At 44.6% G+C, this 17,470-nt stretch overlaps 1 protein-coding gene across 2 annotated transcripts in view; it reads right to left on the bottom strand.

Moving 5' to 3' along the window:
- The window catches only part of CCDC83 (coiled-coil domain containing 83), a 249,182-nt gene that overhangs the window by 41,416 nt on the left and 190,296 nt on the right, over positions 1–17,470 (bottom strand). For both annotated transcript variants that reach the window (XM_029602260.1, XM_029602259.1), the window contains exon 11: positions 9,380–9,566. In XM_029602260.1, coding sequence (XP_029458120.1) covers positions 9,390–9,566 — 177 coding nt within the window. In that variant the 3' untranslated portion in view covers positions 9,380–9,389. The remainder of the gene's footprint in view (positions 1–9,379; positions 9,567–17,470) is intronic.

Genomic DNA, 17,470 nt, shown 5'->3' with positions numbered 1-17,470 from the left:
CCTGCAGAGATATGTAAAGCGGCAACGTGGTCCTCCATCCATACCTTCTCCAGATTCTACCGTCTGGACGTCCAGGCCAGGGAGGACTCAGCATTTGCAAGGGTAATCCTAAACGTACCTCGGGCAGCCTCCCTCCCAGTCCGGGAGTAGCTTTTGTACATCCCATTTGTAATGAGTCCATCTGCTACACGCTAGGAAATGGTGAGATTACTTACCTGATAATCTCGTTTTCCTTAGTGTAGGCAGATGGACTCAGCATTCCGCCCAGCTGCCGATATATATGGGGATTCACCGTTTCGAGGTAAGCCATGTTTCCTTACATAGGGCATCCACCCTGCCGGGTGTCGACGCCTTCCGGTTGAGAACACTGGCGGTCTCCAGCTACTATCAATCGGTCAGGTTAATCATGTTCAGTTAATCAATCGGTCAGTCACACATATATCCATACAGCTTTTGCAAGGAAGATTACTGAGCGTCTGCACTTCCTGCAGGGGTATATGTACCACGTGCTGACGTCAGATCAGTCTCCAACTGCTAGCACGAGCACACTATACCCATTTGTAATGAGTCCATCTGCCTACACTAAGGAAAATGAGATTATCAGGTAAGTAATCTCATCATTTCATCTCCCCTTTTAACCATGCCGGTAATTGTTTTGCCTTCTTTCCACCTTTCTTAATGTGTGGAATACATCTGTACTGTGCTTCTAGAATGGTATCTTTTAACAATGACCATGCCTCTTGCACATTTATTACTTTTGTAGCTGCTCCTTTCAGGTTTTTTCTAACTATTTTTCTCATTTTAACAAAGTTTCCCTTTTGGAAGTTTATCACGAGAGCCGTGGATTTGCATACTGTTCCTCTTCCAGTCATTAATTCAAATTTGATCATATTATGATCACTATTGCCAAGCGGCCCCACCACCATTACCTCTCTCACCAAGTTCTGTGCCCCACTGAGAATTAGATCTAAAATTGCTCCCTTTCTCGTCGGTTCCTGAACCAATTGGTCCATAAAACTATCATTTATTCCATCCAGGAACGTTATCTCTCTAGCATGTCCCGATGATACATTTACCCAGTCAATATTGGGGTAATTGAAGTCTCCCATTATTACCGCACTACCAATTTGGTTAGCTTCCCTAATTTCTTTTAGGATTTCACTGTCTGTCTCACCATCTTGACCAGGTGGACGGTAGTATACTCCTATCACTATAGTCTTCCCTGACATACAAGGGATTTCTACCCATAAAGATTCAATTTTGCATTTAGTCTCATGCAGGATGTTTATCCTGTTGGACTCTATGCCATCCCGGACATAAAGCACCACACCACCTCCCAGGTGCTCCTCTCTGTCATTGCGATATTTATTTTATTTATTTTATTTTATTTATTTAAGGTTATTCTTTACCGGCATTCATGATACAATCACATCATGCTGGTTTACAGTTAAACAGGGGTGTGAATACATTATATAATTTGTACCCCAGTATAGCACTGTCCCATTGGTTATCCTCCTTCCACCATGTCTCTGAGATGCCATTTAAGTCTATGTCATCATTCACTGCTATACATTCTAATTCTTCCATCTTATTTCTTAGACTTCTGGCATTAGCATACAAACATTTCAAAGTTTGTTTTTTGTTTGTATTTTCATTCTGCTTTTTAATTGATAGGGATAAGTTAGAATTTTTTAGCTCTGGTGAGTTTTTAGTTACAGGCACTTGGACTACTTTTCTTATTGGAACCTCATTGTCAGGATGCCCTAATTCTAATGCATCATTAATATCCTTTGAAGATTCCTCTCTCCGAACCATGCGCTGCTGAGTGACTGTCTGCTTTCCCCTTTGTTCTAGTTTAAAAGCTGTTCTATCTTCTTTTTAAAGGTTAGTGCTAGCAGTCTGGTCCTGGTTAAGGTGGAGCTCATCCCTTCGGAAGAGACTCCCCCTTCCCTAAATGGTTCCCCAGTTCCTAACAAAACCGAATCCCTCTTCCTTACACCATCGACTCATCCACGCATTGAGACTCTGGAGCTCTGCCTGCCTCTGGTGACCTGCGCGTGGAACAGGGAGCATTTCAGAGAATGCTACCCTGGAGGTTCTAGATTTAAACTTTCTACCTAAGAGCCTAAATTTGGCTTCCAGAATCTCCCACCCACCTTTCCCTATGTCGTTGGTGCCCACATGTACCACGACAGCCAGCTCCTCCCCAGCACTGTCTAAAATCCTATCTAGGTGACGTGTGAGGTCCGCCACCATCACACCAGGTAGGCATGTTACCAGGCAATCTTCACGCCCACCAGCCACCCAGCTATCTACATTCCTAATAATCGAATCACCAACTATGACGGCTGACCTAACCCTTCCTTCCTGGGCAGTAGGCCTTGGGGAGATATCCTCGGTGTGAAAGGACAATGCATCACCTGGAGAGCAGGTCCTTGCTACAGGATCTTTTCCTGCTGCACAATATTGATGCTCTCCAATCATGAGACCTTCTTCCTCCAAGGCAGCACCAGGGCTGCCAGTCTGAGGTTGGGACTTGGCTACTATGTCCCTGAAGGTCTCATCTATATACCTCTCTGTCTGCCTCACCTCCTCCAGGTCTGCCACTCTAGCCTCTAGATATTGGACTCGTTCTCTGAGAGCCAGGAGCTCTTTGCATCGCATGCACATGTACAACTTCTCACTGGCAGGTAAAAAAATCATACATGTGACACTTGATGCAAAAGACTGGGAAGCCCCCCTCTTGCTGCTGGGCTGCTGCCTTCATCTTAATTTTGTTCAGTTCCTAGTTAAGTTTTAGGTTGCTATGGGAGTGGGAATGTGTCTAATTAACGTCCTTTAAATGTATTAGTGAATTCGCTATATGTCTATTAGTGGCCTACAAGGGACTGATCAAACTCTCAATAATGTTTTTTTCTTGTTTTGTGTTTTGGTTTTTTTTGTGAAAGTGGCACCTGCCTATAAATTAAAGGATGAGTTAGGGTTGGGGAAATACAAACAGTCTAACTTCAGTTAGTCAGCCAGAGTGACTCATTGCTCTCTTGATTAACAAATGTTGGTACCTAATCAAACCAAATCACACTACCTCAACACCTTTCCAAGGTGAGTAACTGAACTGAACTTGTTAACCTTTTTACGTAGGTATACACTGCTCCTAGCTTATTTCTAGCTTCTGGCTACTTTTTTTTTTTTAATACAAACACTCAGTTCTGCTTACTGGCTGCCTTGCAGACTGATTATTTAAAAATATAAACAGTCTAACTTGTTTATTCGCTGCCTTACTGACTATTAAAAGCACAAACACACTAAATAATATTCCTAAATAGTTAACTTTGCCCCAATACTTTTAAAAAAGACAATGTGCCAAGCAAAACCTTACTGATTCCTTTCAGCCACCAGCAAGGTGATCCTCTCCTCTCAGTGCTCCCAACAATGCCCATTGTTTAAAGAAAAGGGGGCGACATGATGCAAAGAAGCAGATCAAAAAGGAAATGAGAAAAAGAAAATATGAAAAGACAGGCATCTGATATCTTCATATAGCTTCCCCTTAATAGAAATTAGGCATTGCAGCCTTGTGAGAGGCCAGAAAAAAATCTGAATTGAGACTGCTCAAAATAAACATATCTTAACATTCAATTTCCCAATACATTTACAGGGATATCAAAATATAAGTTGTGCACCCAGGGCCAAAAGCTCTTGGCACATAGCCAAAACGTTATGCCAACAATCCTAAGTTGATCCAGAGCCATCTGGATAAATCCATATTTTCTGGCCTTGAAACAAAAAGTCTATTCCGAAGAAAAAATTTCATAACCGTATCACAATCTTGGGGAAAAATAAAAGTAAACTAGTGCCTCTATTAACCACTTCTGAAGATGCTGAACTTTCCACGAAGTCAGTCAAGTTAGGGCCAATTCCAGCAATACGAAGATTCCCAGGGGCCCTATCCATTATGACCCCTTCTTTTTCCATAGGCAGAAAATATGCTTTGGCAATAAGTGGAATTCTCTCAGATAGAACCTTTAAGATCTCTAACATATATATTTTTTAAACTCCATTGGAGAAATACATTCCAAAAGTGGAAAATGTAACACTTTAAGATTTAGGTATCTAGTGGGATTCTCAAGATTTTCTACTTGGATTAAGCATTCTTGTACTAGATTTGATTGGACATTCCAGATTTCTGTAACCTGTTTCTCCAGATCCTCTAGTTTCCCCTTTTGGAAGGAAACTCAGGTAGCTGAGGTCTGAATCTGACTATATATATAACTGGTCAACACCGTTTTTTTTTATTTATAACATTTTTCATTATTATACATCAAACATATATATTTTGAATTTTATACAGGTTACAATTAGATACAGAACATTTCCCAAAACATTTTTCATAGATTTACATGTTCCCTCTCCTCTGCTAAGTCTCTTTAAATTACAAACAAACCAAAAATCCAAAAACTTGTCTTTCAAGCCCACTACTCAGGGTTCCAAGATACCCAAATCCCTAATAGTTTCAGCATATAACCTTATTTACTAACCTTAGGGATGATATCTATTTTCTTATGAGAGATCATTTCACATCAATAGAGCTCTATCCTGTGGCTCCAGGGGCGGAGCTCAAGGTGGGTCTTAACCTCTTTTCAATAAACTGAGTTAATTGCATAGGTTGTGTGAAAACATAGGTATTTCCCTCACTCTTTATTATACACTTACAGGGGCACTTCAAAATGAAGTACATCCCCATTTGTATCACTTATACTTTTAATAATAAGAATTCTTTCCTACGCTTCTGAGTTGAGGGAGCCAGGTCCGGGAAAAGTTGGACCTTACAACCCATAAATTCTTTAGACCTATTAACAAAATTACTTCTTAAAGACCCAGTCTCTATCGGATTCTAACATAAATGACACTATCAATGTAGAGGGCACAACTAAACTCTCTTCTGATTGTTCCAAAATCTCAGGCACATTAATAATGTTATCCACTATTGGTTGTCTTTGCTGTAACTCATCTACTTGCAAATTCCCAATATTCCTTACATCTGGGGATTTTCTCAATGGTGGCAAATAAAATAATTTTGAAATTATTGGTAGAGTTGGTTCGGGTAAATTCAAAACTTCCATTAAATATTTCCTCCATATTTGTATTGGTGTTAAAGTGGGTATTTTGGGGAAATTTATACAACGAATATTTCTTAGTCTTGCAATATTTTCCAATTTTTCTACTTTCAATTGCAACAATTGATTTTCCTTTACCAATTCTACTTGTAAATCATTAACCCTTTCAGTTTCAATTTTAATCTTAGATAATTCTCTTTTCATATTTCTACTATCCACTTCCAATAATTCAACATTCTTTTTTACTTCATTTACAGTATTTACCATTATTACCATTTGCCCACACACAATTTGATTCAACTCATTTATAACCTCCCAAATATATTCTAATGAGAATGTTTGAGGTCTCATCAAAGATTTAAACTGAGACATATAAGAACCCACTTCTCTCCCACTGGAGCTCACTTCAGCAGCTCTGATGGAAACTTAGTCGGTTCCCTTGATGTCAGTATAGGCTGTAGGCTCTACTTGCTGACTTCTTTGCCTCGTGGGGGATTCCTTAAGACTGACCCCTTCGGTCGGACTCAGATCTGCTGGAGTCAGTAAGAACTTCTCAGCTGGGTAACCGGCGGTGTTCTCTCCCTTGGGGAAAGCGATGTCACAAGTTCTAGGACACTGGAGGGCTCTTCTTCCCCCCTCTTAGTGTTCAACAAACACTCAATCACCCTCTCCATCCCTTGACGTACATGTGCATCCATAGGTCCCACTATAGAGGTAGCTCAGTTGCGTCCGAGACCTGGCGCTCCCTAGCTCTCCTCTTTCGTGCTGAATTGGAGCATCGTAATACTTAATACACACTGATGCAAACGTACTAGGTTAATCACCAGCTTGGACCCAGCTTAATCATGGAGGCCGAAAGGCAGAGGGAATAAGATTCAAAATATAATTATTTAAAGAACAGTACCTTATTTCCAAAGTCCATCATGTTAACATAGCACTGAGGCAAGATTGGAACAAAGCCGTGCGCCCCACCGGCATGCATCACAAAGGGGATGATTTTATGGGTCCCTTTTGGCGTCGCCCACTGATGACATCATGATGGGAGGAACCCAGGAAACCTCCGTCGGGGCTGTAGACAGCAGTCGTACCCCCAGTAAGGCCTCCGGGCCTTTTCTCTCAATTCCTTGTCCTTTCAGCCTCAGTACCATGCCACAAAGGGGCCGATTTTATGGGTCCCTTTTGGCGTCGCCCACTGATGACATCACGATGGGAGGAACCCAGGAAACCTCCGTCGGGGCCGTAGACAGCAGTCGTACCCCCGGTAAGGCCTCTGGGCCTTTTCTCTCAATTCCTTGTCCTTTCAGCCTCAGTACCATGCCGCAAAGGGACCGATTTTATGGGTCCCTTTTGGCATCGCCCACTACTGACATCATGATGGGAGGAACCCAGGAAACCTCCGTTGGGGCTGTAGACAGCAGCCGTACCCCCGGTAAGGCCTCTGGGCCTTTTCTCTCAATTCCTTGCCCTTTCAGCCTCCAACTGGTCAACACTGTTAATGAAGAAATAGATTTTTCAAGTGTAACTAATGCCGCCCCCCCCCCCCCCTCGTCCCCCAAACAAAGTCCAAAATAATACCCGGCTTCTCCAAGGCATTCCGATGATTCAAGATCTAATTCGCAACTACTGATTTTCCCCAGCAATATGCTGAGCTTAGCATGATCCTCACAAACATGGGGAGTAGATGATAGGAAGAAAGGTCCGCCATCCTCTCCACTCAGCGCAGCCCATTGCTCTCCCAAAAGTGAAACATCCACCACACTTCCTGCCTTAGATCCCACGGCTTCAGAAAGAGGAAGTGCCCCACCTACAGTCACCGACGCAATCCTCAATCCTGGAGCGTTCAGCAGGGGCAGTTCCTCGGCCACCATGTTCAACTGCGGCAGGAAGGGAATCCAGGGAGATCTGGAGCTCAAAGTTGTTTCGAGGTCCAGGGGGAGAGTCACTTGCTCCCCAGCTTCAGCTGCCAAGGATTGCCTCGCAGATTCAACTGATGTCGAGGAAAGGAACCCCATGATCTGTTGACCAGGGCAGGATTGGGGGGGGGGGGGGGGGGTAGCTGGTAAATCACGCCTCCTTCCTCTTTGTATGTGGCATTGATTAAAGCAGCAGAGAAGCAAAACGAAATCTGTTTTTGGTCAACGAGGAAGAACTCACAACCTGTGTCTTAACTGGCCGCTGCCGTCTTGGCTCCCCAAAAGGGCATTAGTGTTGACGCCTGCATTTTTAATGCCCAGGTATAACTTGCTTTATTGACATATATATTAACATTACCACACACTAACACACCAGCAAATCACCCCTTAAAAATTATGCCACTGGCCTAATTAGGTACCAATGCTGCACAAGACAATATTGATGCATGCAGCAGACAACGCCTCCCACTCCTCCTTTCCTCTAGGAACATAATCAGACCTCCCAAGTTGCCTTACCCACTGCCAGAACATGATCACATCGCATGGTCTTGTGTCTCAAGAGACTAAGTTTGGGCACCACACAGTTCAAACCAGAAAAAAAACAAAACTGTTTTGCAGTCAAGGCTGGTGCAAAATTTGGGGGGGGGGGGGGTGGCAAAAATCCCACAGCGCGAGGCCCAGAAGGGTGCTGCCCAGAGCCCTTACCACCAAAGAAGAGAGCGCCATGCTTTATATACCGCCACTGCTGGAGGGAAGGTTGTGCTGGAGCTGCTGCAAATAGGTAAGTTGGGAAGGGTGCATGCCTGAAGGTATACCTAGAGCACCAAATACTCTTGCATTGGCTCTGTTTTCCGGGAGGGGAGGGGGCATGCAATAGTAAAGACATTCAAGGCATTACAGCAAAATGTCTAGGTGCCCAGGATTGATGGATTTATTTTAAAAATGTCTAGTCTGCACTATCCCCAACTCAAGATGGGTCACAAAGCCACAGGCATAAATTAAATAAACCAAAGTTAACACAAAACAAAAATTGGAGTGCTCTACATTAAACTAAGTTAAAAAGACTAAAACAGACAAAACATGCAAATTACAACTGACATGATCAATCTGAGGCTGACCACAAAAAGGCGCTACAACAGGTAGGTTAAAGCACAACAGAGGAACCTTTCCGGCCAGCAAACTGCCACAACCAGATATCCCAGCTAAAAGCAAGTCTAAAAAGTCATCAATCCTATTAAAAAGTTTGATCACTAAAAGCCTGAGTAAATGTGTTTTATGTTGCTTCCTAAAATGCACAAGTGAGTTCTCACTCTTCAGTATCTTGGAAGTTCATTCCAGAAACTTGGACCTGCAACAGTGAAAATAGTTTGTCAAGCTCTTATCTAAGGCAAATGAAGTACAGCTGGTGTGGGAGCAGCAACCATATTTCTTAGTCCACCTCTCTGCACAATGAGTTTCTAACACCAAAGAGTTCCAAGTTGTTATGCATAAAGGGGTAGATTTTAAAAGGCCTGCGCGAGTAAATCCTGTGGGATTTACGCGCGCAGGGCTCTTGCGTGCCGGCGTGTGCAAAGCCCAGGGACGCGCGTAAGTCCTGGGGCTTCGTAAAAGGGGCGGGAGGGGGCATGTCGGCAGGCTGGGGGTGTGTCCGGGGTCAGGGGGTGGTCTGAGGTGGGTCTGGGGGCATGGCAACGGTTCGGGGGGCGGGCCGGGAGGGCGGTCCCGAGTCCCCCGGCACTGCGGCCTGTGCCGGGGGATGCCGAGGCGCCGCGCGCAAATTACACCTGCCTCAAGCAGGCGTAACTTGTACAGCAAAGGTGGTGGGGGGGGGGGGATTTAGGTAGGGCTGGGGGGTGGGTTAGATAGGGGAAGGGAGGGGAAGGTGGGGGGACACGGAGGGAACGGAGGCAGGCTGCGCAGCTCAGCGCGCGCAGGCTGCCGATTTTGCACAGCCTTGTGCACGCCGACCTCGGATTTTAATAAGATACACGCGGTTACGCGCGTATCTTATAAAATCCGGCGTACTTTTTTTAGATCTACCCCAAAGCTCTTTTGAATGTAGCTGTTATTTGACATACAGATTTAATAATTTTGACCAGGGTAAATAGAATCTCACAATGAAATACAGCAAATTGGAATACAACATGAAAATAAATCAGTTTACAATAAACATGCATGCACTTACATGAAGGATTTTTTTGCTCTGGTGTTAAAGCAAAGAAAGAATATTGTATAATACCCTGGATTATGATTTAAAAATTAATCAAATTTCAAATCTTAATGTTTTATGTTTTGTTAAACCGCTTTGAGTTCTTACTGGAAAAGCTGTAAAAAATGGAAGGAGATAAGTACCTTGTACATTTTATGGAAAAGTAGATTTTATGAGTTCATATGTGATGGGCCATTTTGGCTTGGTGTGCTCAAAAGTGTCTTCATCGTATTCATCTACTGATGTGTCTTCTCCTTTTTTATGAATCGGTACAGCGCGGCCAACAGTGCTCAACAGTTTCAGCTCCAGTGGACCCAGTTGTAAGTATTCCTAAAGTTGATCATGGGAAAATACATCATTATTATTATTACTCCATAGCAGATCCATAATAACATAGTAAACAAGGTTAGGTAAAGACCAACCTGTCCATCCAATCTGCCCAGTATTGTGCTTAAAGTGATAACCTCTAGGGATGTGAATCGTTTTAGGACGATTAAAATTATCGTCCGATAATTTTAATATCGTCTTAAACCGTTATGGAACACAATACAATACAGATTCTAACGATTTATCGTTATAAATCGTTAGAATCGTGAGCCGGCACACTAAAACCCCCTAAAACCCACCCCCGACCCTTTAAATTAAATCCCCCACCCTCCCGAACCCCCCCCCAAATAACTTAAATAACCTGCGGGTCCAGCGGCGGTCCGGAACGGGCTCCTGCTCCTGAATCTTGTCGTCTTCAGCCGGCGCCATTTTCCAAAATGGCGCCGAAAAATGGCGGCGGCCATAGACGAAAAAGATTGGACGGCAGGAGGTCCTTCCGGACCCCCGCTGGACTTTTGGCAAGTCTCGTGGGGGTCAGGAGGCCCCCCACAAGCTGGCCAAAAGTTCCTGGAGGTCCAGCGGGGGTCAGGGAGCGATTTCCCGCCGCGAATCGTTTTCGTACGGAAAATGGCGCCGGCAGGAGATCGACTGCAGGAGGTCGTTCAGCGAGGGTTCCGGCGCCTCGCTGAACGACCTCCTGCAGTCGATCTCCTGCCGGCGCCATTTTCCGTACGAAAACGATTCGCGGCGGGAAATCGCTCCCTGACCCCCGCTGGACCTCCAGGAACTTTTGGCCAGCTTGTGGGGGGCCTCCTGACCCCCACGAGACTTGCCAAAAGTCCAGCGGGGGTCCGGAAGGACCTCCTGCCGTCCAATCTTTTTCGTCTATGGCCGCCGCCATTTTTCGGCGCCATTTTGGAAAATGGCGCCGGCTGAAGACAAGATTCAGGAGCAGGAGCCCGTTCCGGACCGCTGCCGTTCCGGACCGCCGCTGGACCCGCAGGTTATTTAAGTTATTTGGTGGGGGATTTAATTTAAAGGGTCGGGGGTGGGTTTTAGGGGGTTTTAATGTGCCGGTTTTTCGATTTTTTCGATTTTTAACGATTTTTTCACGATATTTTACCCCCCCAAACGGCAACAATACGATTCCCTCCCCCTCCCAGCCGAAATCGATCGTTAAGACGATCGAGGACACGATTCACATCCCTAATAACCTCCATTTCGTTCAGGTTACTCTCTGCCTTCTCTTTAGGGTTATAACTATGTAGTAGGAAGGAGCTTGACATTTTTCACGTTAAAACATTAAGGCTTGCCATATATCTGACCCTGAGGCATGCACGTACCTCAAATGCTACTGAATGAGACCTTTCTTATCAAAATTTGAGATCATTCCAGACTTTAGTTTATGGGCAGAAAGTTCTAGGATTCTACTGGTAAAAGCCAATTGGTCCTTACTTGCCAGGATCTACTTATGTTACTATGACTAATGGTTTTCAGCAATAAAATACAAAAGCATGTTTGTTTTTACCTAATGACTATTAACTATTCATCCCTAGCCGCAAAGTGTCCCTACTTATCAAAACCAAAAACTGAGATCTCAAGATGGTGACTCTGGTGTAGCAGCAGCAGACAGGAGCTCTATGAGATTTACTGCTTGCTGCCTTTTTCTTTGACTTTTGCCTGAATTAAGTTTTCTTACAGTGAAGAGGAAAGGACAAAGTGAGGATCTTCCCCACTGAACCCTCACTGAGCCGCTGAGAAATGATATTTTGTTTGCCAGAAGTACTGGTGGAAGCACCAGGCAAACTAGGCCCTACTCATATGCACAAGCAGCAGTTTGACCACAGGAATTGGGCTTCCTTCTTGCACAGTGGGGCCTGCGCCTGTAGGAACAAGGAAGTCTAATTGCACTGCTGGAGGGAACAGAAGGGAGTGGCCCCATAGATGTCAAAGCACTATCGTCTGGACCAACAGAGCTCAGCGGTGCAGGCCCAACATCAGCAATCTGCAGGCCCATGCAGCCTTGGGAGCAGGAACTGCAGCCAGGTCCACACAGCCTTAAGGGGCCTCACAGAGGAAAAGGAACAGTGGACAGGTCTGCAGGGTGGAAAAGAGGAATAGGCGCAGTTGTGGAAGAGTGCATCCACTCTACAAAAGGAAGACAGATGAGATATCCTGATGTCATGGGGGCCCAAGAAGGAGGTTGGTGATGCTTGCACTTCCTGGGGTTCAGAGTATGAGTGAATATTTGTGTGTGTGAGAGAGTGTGTGTGTGTGGGAGAGACAGAGCATGTGTGAGAGTGCATGCATGTGTGAGTGTGTGTATATGACCACATAAGTTCCCAGGTTTGCAGAGCAGGGAAATTTTTTTTAATCCTTATTTTAATTACTGAGTGTCATTTGACGAATCTGCTGCTTTGGAATATTTTATTAATGCCTGGGAAATTTTAAGAAAATGTGTAGAGGAGGTTTTAATAACTGGATAATGTTCTTTTCGTAGGAGAGGGTAAGGGCGGAAGGGATGAAGACAGGTGAGAAGAAAAGTAAAATGGAAAGAGCAGCCTAAAAAGGAGTTAGCAGGCAACAGGAAAGTAGAAAGATGAGGCTGGAAACAACATTATTAGGAATAAACCTCATCCAGAGAGTAAAGGTACAAATAAAGTATTTTATTTTTAATTTAGTGATTGGAATATGTAATGCAGTGATTTAGTTGAATATGGAGAGAGGCACCAGGATGGGCTGGAGAGAGAGAAAAGCAGCAATGGGATGGAGAAGACAGAAAAAAAGCATCAGTGTGTGTGTGTGGAGACAATGGCGGGGAGGTACGTCAAGGATCAAACACATTCTAAAAGTATGCCCTGACATAAAAACGGACTTTTTGGCTCAACCCTAGCCCATCCCCAACCCCCATGCATTTTTTGGGGAGACGTACTAACTCTGATTCTCTCCTGCACCCCTCCAAATCACTGAGAAACTACTACTTACCTGATAATTTCATTTTCCTTAGACCAGACAAATGAATTCAGCACCAGTGGGTTTTGCACCTCTACCAGCAGATGGAGACAGAGCAAAGCTGACATGACAGTATATATACTCCTGCAGTGACATCAGCCTGCCAGTATTCTGTTCAAAAGCCAAACTGTGGACAGACTAGCAAACATTTGATTAATAACAGATAACCAGAAGCGGGGGGGGGGGGAGGGGCGAGGAGTCAAGATGGCGCCTCAACTTGGTGTGCGCTTTGAGCTCTCCTTCATTTTCCCCTTTTTTACCATGGTCCTACTTGCCTGTTTACCTTTTCAACATGGGGAAGAAAAAGGGAGCAGGGTGGCACTTTCCTGATGAGGGGGTATTGCGGCTAACAACTATGCCTCAGTACGCCATTCCCCCTTCGATTTCCATCCCGGATGGCTTGGCTGGAGCTGAGGTGTCTGGCCCACCACTGACCGTCTTTCTCAGCCCCAAGGTGCGTTCTGCCCCATGGCTTCCCGGTAACACTGCTTGCACAGAGGCTTTGTCGCTGCAGCAAGGATTAGGTTCCAGCGATTCCACCGTGCTTTCTGGCAGCGTTTCCCCGATACAATTTGAGGAGGGAATCTTTGCCCCAAATCACGGGCTTCTACACCATGCCGGGAGTCAGAAGAAAGGCTGGGGAACGTTGTGGATCCAACCCCCTTTGACTGGAGTGGATTTCCAATCATTGCAGTCTGCCATTTTGGACATTCAGGTTAGACCTGTATTGGTTAAGCTGCCTTGCATTTCTCTTGATGTCTTATGGCAGGTTATGGCTCCTTTGGATAAAACTGTTTCCACTTTAGCAGTTCTCATCCTAGACATAAATACTAAGGTGACCACTCAAGACTCTAGATTGCAGCAATGTGAGAAAAAGATTTCTGATTTGAAGTCTTCTGCTAGACAAGCGGAAACAGTGCAATCTGAGAATATTAGATGTTTCTCTGTCTTCAAATAGAATTGAGAACTTGGAAAATTTTGCAAAAGCTTTGAATCTCCGTGTACTTAATTTTCCTAAGACTCAATTTATTTCACCATCTGAACTGTTTAAATCTTATATGAAAGATGTTTTGGGTATTCCTGAGGAAGCTTTGCCACCATTTGCTAATTTCATCTTCAAGGAAATTAACAGATGGGGATGCTTTTCAGAATTCACCTAAGCTTTCTAATTTTCTCGAGAATTCAGAAGATAATATTACATCCAGAGCTACGCTTTTGGTTTCATTTGCCTTTTTATGGCTAATTTTTCGTCAGAGGAGCTCTTTTCAAGGGCAAACGTTATGGATCTTTTCAGATTTATCTAAAGTAATGCAGGAAGGAAGAAAACTTTCTTAGTATGAGACCTGAAGTGTTAGCTTTAGGTGCTACTTGTGAAACAAGATTTCCCTGCAAATACTTGATTCTATTGCATGGTGTTAAATATTTTTTTTCTTGATCCTATCCAGTTGAGGGTTTTTTTTGGATGCCAGGGATAAAGTTACCCCTTAGGCCCCCCCTAATTATCCTTTCTGGAGGCATGTTATTATTAATGAAGGAGGACTTCTTTAGGCTTCTTCTATTTTCTCATGTCCCTGTCTCAGGCCTTTATTGCTCTCCCCCATTATAGTGGTCTGTAATAGTGCAAATAATTACCTGTTTTCTCAGTTTTATTCTGATTGTACTTATTTCTTATTGCACTTCTTTTCTTCTCAAATATGAGATTTGTATTTGATGTATTCACTGACATTAATAAAGTATAAGTTAAAAAAAAACAAAACATTTCAGCACTGAGACCTACCAAAAAGTCGAGTCCTCTGAAAAGGTCGCTCCTCTGTAGGGTCGAAAATGCTTAGATCCCCTGGCATGACCTCTCAAGCCAAAGGAGCGCGGCGTCTGCTTCTTATCCTCCAGCAACCGAGAAACTGGGGATTCGCCCCACTTACTGGCCATTTTCTCTAACTCGTTCCCAAACAAGAGCAAGCCTTTAAAGGGCAATTTCATAAGGTTAGCCTTGGAGGTTGCATTGGCTGACCAATTTCTCAGCCATAACCGACACCTGGCTGCTATTACCGAAGCCAACTCTCTAGCCGAAATGCAGACCAAATCGCAGCCCGCGGCTGCTGGCTCCATATCTGCCCTGGAATTCACTCCAGATTCATCAAACTCCTAAGAGAGAAGTAAAACAAGAGCGAGCCACCAGGGAACAACAAGAAGCTATCTGCAAATTCATTCCTATTGCTTCAAAAGCCTGCTTAAGGATGTCCTCAATCCTTCTATCGTGCACATCTTTCAAGGTCGCTCCTCCCTCCACGGGGATAGTCATCTGCTTGGAGACTGCACAGACAAGTGCATCCACTTTCAGAAAACATAAACATAAGAACATGCCATGCTGGGTCAGACCAAGGGTCCATCAAGCCCAGCATCCTGCTTCCAACAGTGGCCAATCCAGGCTACAAGTACCTGGCAAGTACCCAAACACTAAGTAGATCCCATGCTACTGATGCCAGTAATAGCAGTGGCTATTCTCTAAGTCCACTTGATTAACAGTAGTTTATGGACCCTCTCCTCCAAAAAGTTATGCAAACCTTTTTTAAACCCAGCTACACTAACTGCACTAACCACATCCTCTGTCAACAAATTCCAGAGCTTAATTGAGTTGAGTGAAAAAGAATTTTCTCCAATTAGTTTTAAATGTGCTACTTGCTAACCTCGTGGCGTGCCCCCTAGTCCTTCTATTATCTGAAAGAGTAAATAACGCATTCTTACCACTGGGTCCAGGAGGTACAGGCCTTCCAAAGCCCCAACTCTCTTTGAAATTAGCTGCCAGGGCATCCCAAGATCAATCAATTCTTGAATGGCCCCCATTAAAGGGAAAAACAAGAGGCTTTATACAAAGAAATCAAAATGGGAGTTTTGTTTGGTTCAGACATGGAACCTGCCCCAGGTACTCCCAGCATCTTTAACGTCTGGGAGTACCATGGGGCAGGTAATCCCAGATGTAGCTCATCTCTATGAAAGAACCGCAATATAGTCCTATACTGTTACAGTCCTGGAGGACGTTCCCCATCCTTCAGAGAGTGAGGCTTGGCCTCATCCGTGCCATCCGGATTCCTATTGGGAGGGCCTGCTGCCAATCTAGGTGTACTTAACAGTAGTACCGGGTGAGTGAGATGTCCCAACCTGCGACTCTAACCTGACAGGACTGGATGGGGGCTGAGGGCTGTGCCTGAAAAAAGGACTGCAATCCTTGAAAAAATTCTATCCAAGAAGAGGCAGAAGGATCCATGCCAAAACTGGAAGGCACTTGTGCTGTGCCCACTGAGCTACATTCCCCCGCTGATGAACCTGTTAAGGAAGTTCCAAAATCAGGCGCTCCTGCAATGTCTTTACCCAGGCCGCCAGCAGGCTGGGAAGAACCAGGCTTAGTAAAATTAGAAGATAATTCTCCCTGCGCCTCTAAGCAGCGCTGGCACAAGTTAGAGTGCATGCTAGGCTGAGATGCCCAAAATTTAGGCATCCCATGTCTAGGCATCGAAAAACTAGGCGCACGTCCGCCCTTCCAAACTTAAGCGCACAACCGACGCGGCCTAAATTGTGCACACAGGCAAGCGCTTGCCTAACACAGAAGCTGCTCTCACCTGGATGCCCAAGCAGGCATCAGACTAAGCATCCAAAACCTGGGCATACAACTTGGACACACAGCCAGATGCACTTGCACGCGACGATCCTGAAGAGGGCAGCCTAACACGCAGGAAAAAGCATGCAAACACAATGCTGCAGCCTACCATGCGGCGCACAGAGAAAAGCCTAACAGCGGGGCCTAGCCCATCTGGACTTCTTAACCCGCCAGGCTGCCCAAGTCCCTTAACCTCCCTCGGGAGCGGGAATGAATGTCGGAATGGCGCAATGAGCATGGAGACTGGAGGAAGGGGAAAGCCTTCCGACAACACTTCTACTCTCTCTCTTTTTTTTTTTTTTTTTGGTGAGGAAAAACAAAGGAATAGATGCCCGAAAAGTATCTTCCAAAATTCTTTAATGGGTGGAGACGTATGAGACAATTGATAAAATTCTGGCATCTATTCCTTTGTTTTTCCTCACGGCTTTTTTTTTTAGATTGCCTACCTTGTTGTTTTCTGGGCCTGTCTCTTTTTTTTTTTTTTTTTTTAACCTTACCTGAGTACAGAGATGGTCACCAGCTGCGAGGGGAGAGGGCATATCCCATCACCACAGCGTTCGGCTTCCTGCACTCGCTGCCTTTCAGCTTTTTAACGGCTAAGTCCATGGTGGATGAGAAAACCAGCTACCCCAGACCAGGGCATTCACCTGAGGGACCATGGAAATCATCTCAGGAATTCTCAACTGCGGGAGGAACCATTTGGTATTACCTTTTATTTCTCCTTCTAAAATTTCAAGAAATCCCCAATAAGGAGAATGCACGTCCACCATCGTCTGGAGATGGAGATTTCTGGCAGGCTGATGTGACTGCAGGGATATATATATGTACTGTGATGTCAGCTTTGCTCTCTCTCCATCTGCTGGTAGTGGTGCAGGACCCACTGGTCCTGAATTCATCTGTCTAGGCACTAGGAAATCACCAAATTTGAAAAGTAGACAAGTCTGATGCCCCCCTCCCCCTCTCCAAAAAAGGATCTACTTCTACACAAAGTTTGTTGGAGCTAGGTCCTGCTATTCCAACGTTATAAGTGGGGGAAACACAGTCATTTTATCATCTGATAAGCCTCTATGACTGATAAAAGAGAGAGAAAATATGAAACTAAATCTACTGAAAGAAAATAGGATTGCATGCCAAAATAACTAGGATTAGGACTTTGAATTTTTCAGATTTCTGTTTTATGTTTCAAGAGTGAATATTGTGCCTTTAAGGCAATGAAGTCCTGCAAAACAGAACAAATCAC

Source organism: Rhinatrema bivittatum, chromosome 5 (assembly GCF_901001135.1).
Source record: "Rhinatrema bivittatum chromosome 5, aRhiBiv1.1, whole genome shotgun sequence".
Lineage (NCBI taxonomy): Eukaryota > Metazoa > Chordata > Amphibia > Gymnophiona > Rhinatrematidae > Rhinatrema > Rhinatrema bivittatum.
The sequence above is the reverse complement of the archived record's forward strand: the minus strand, read 5'-3'. Positions and strand labels throughout refer to the sequence as shown.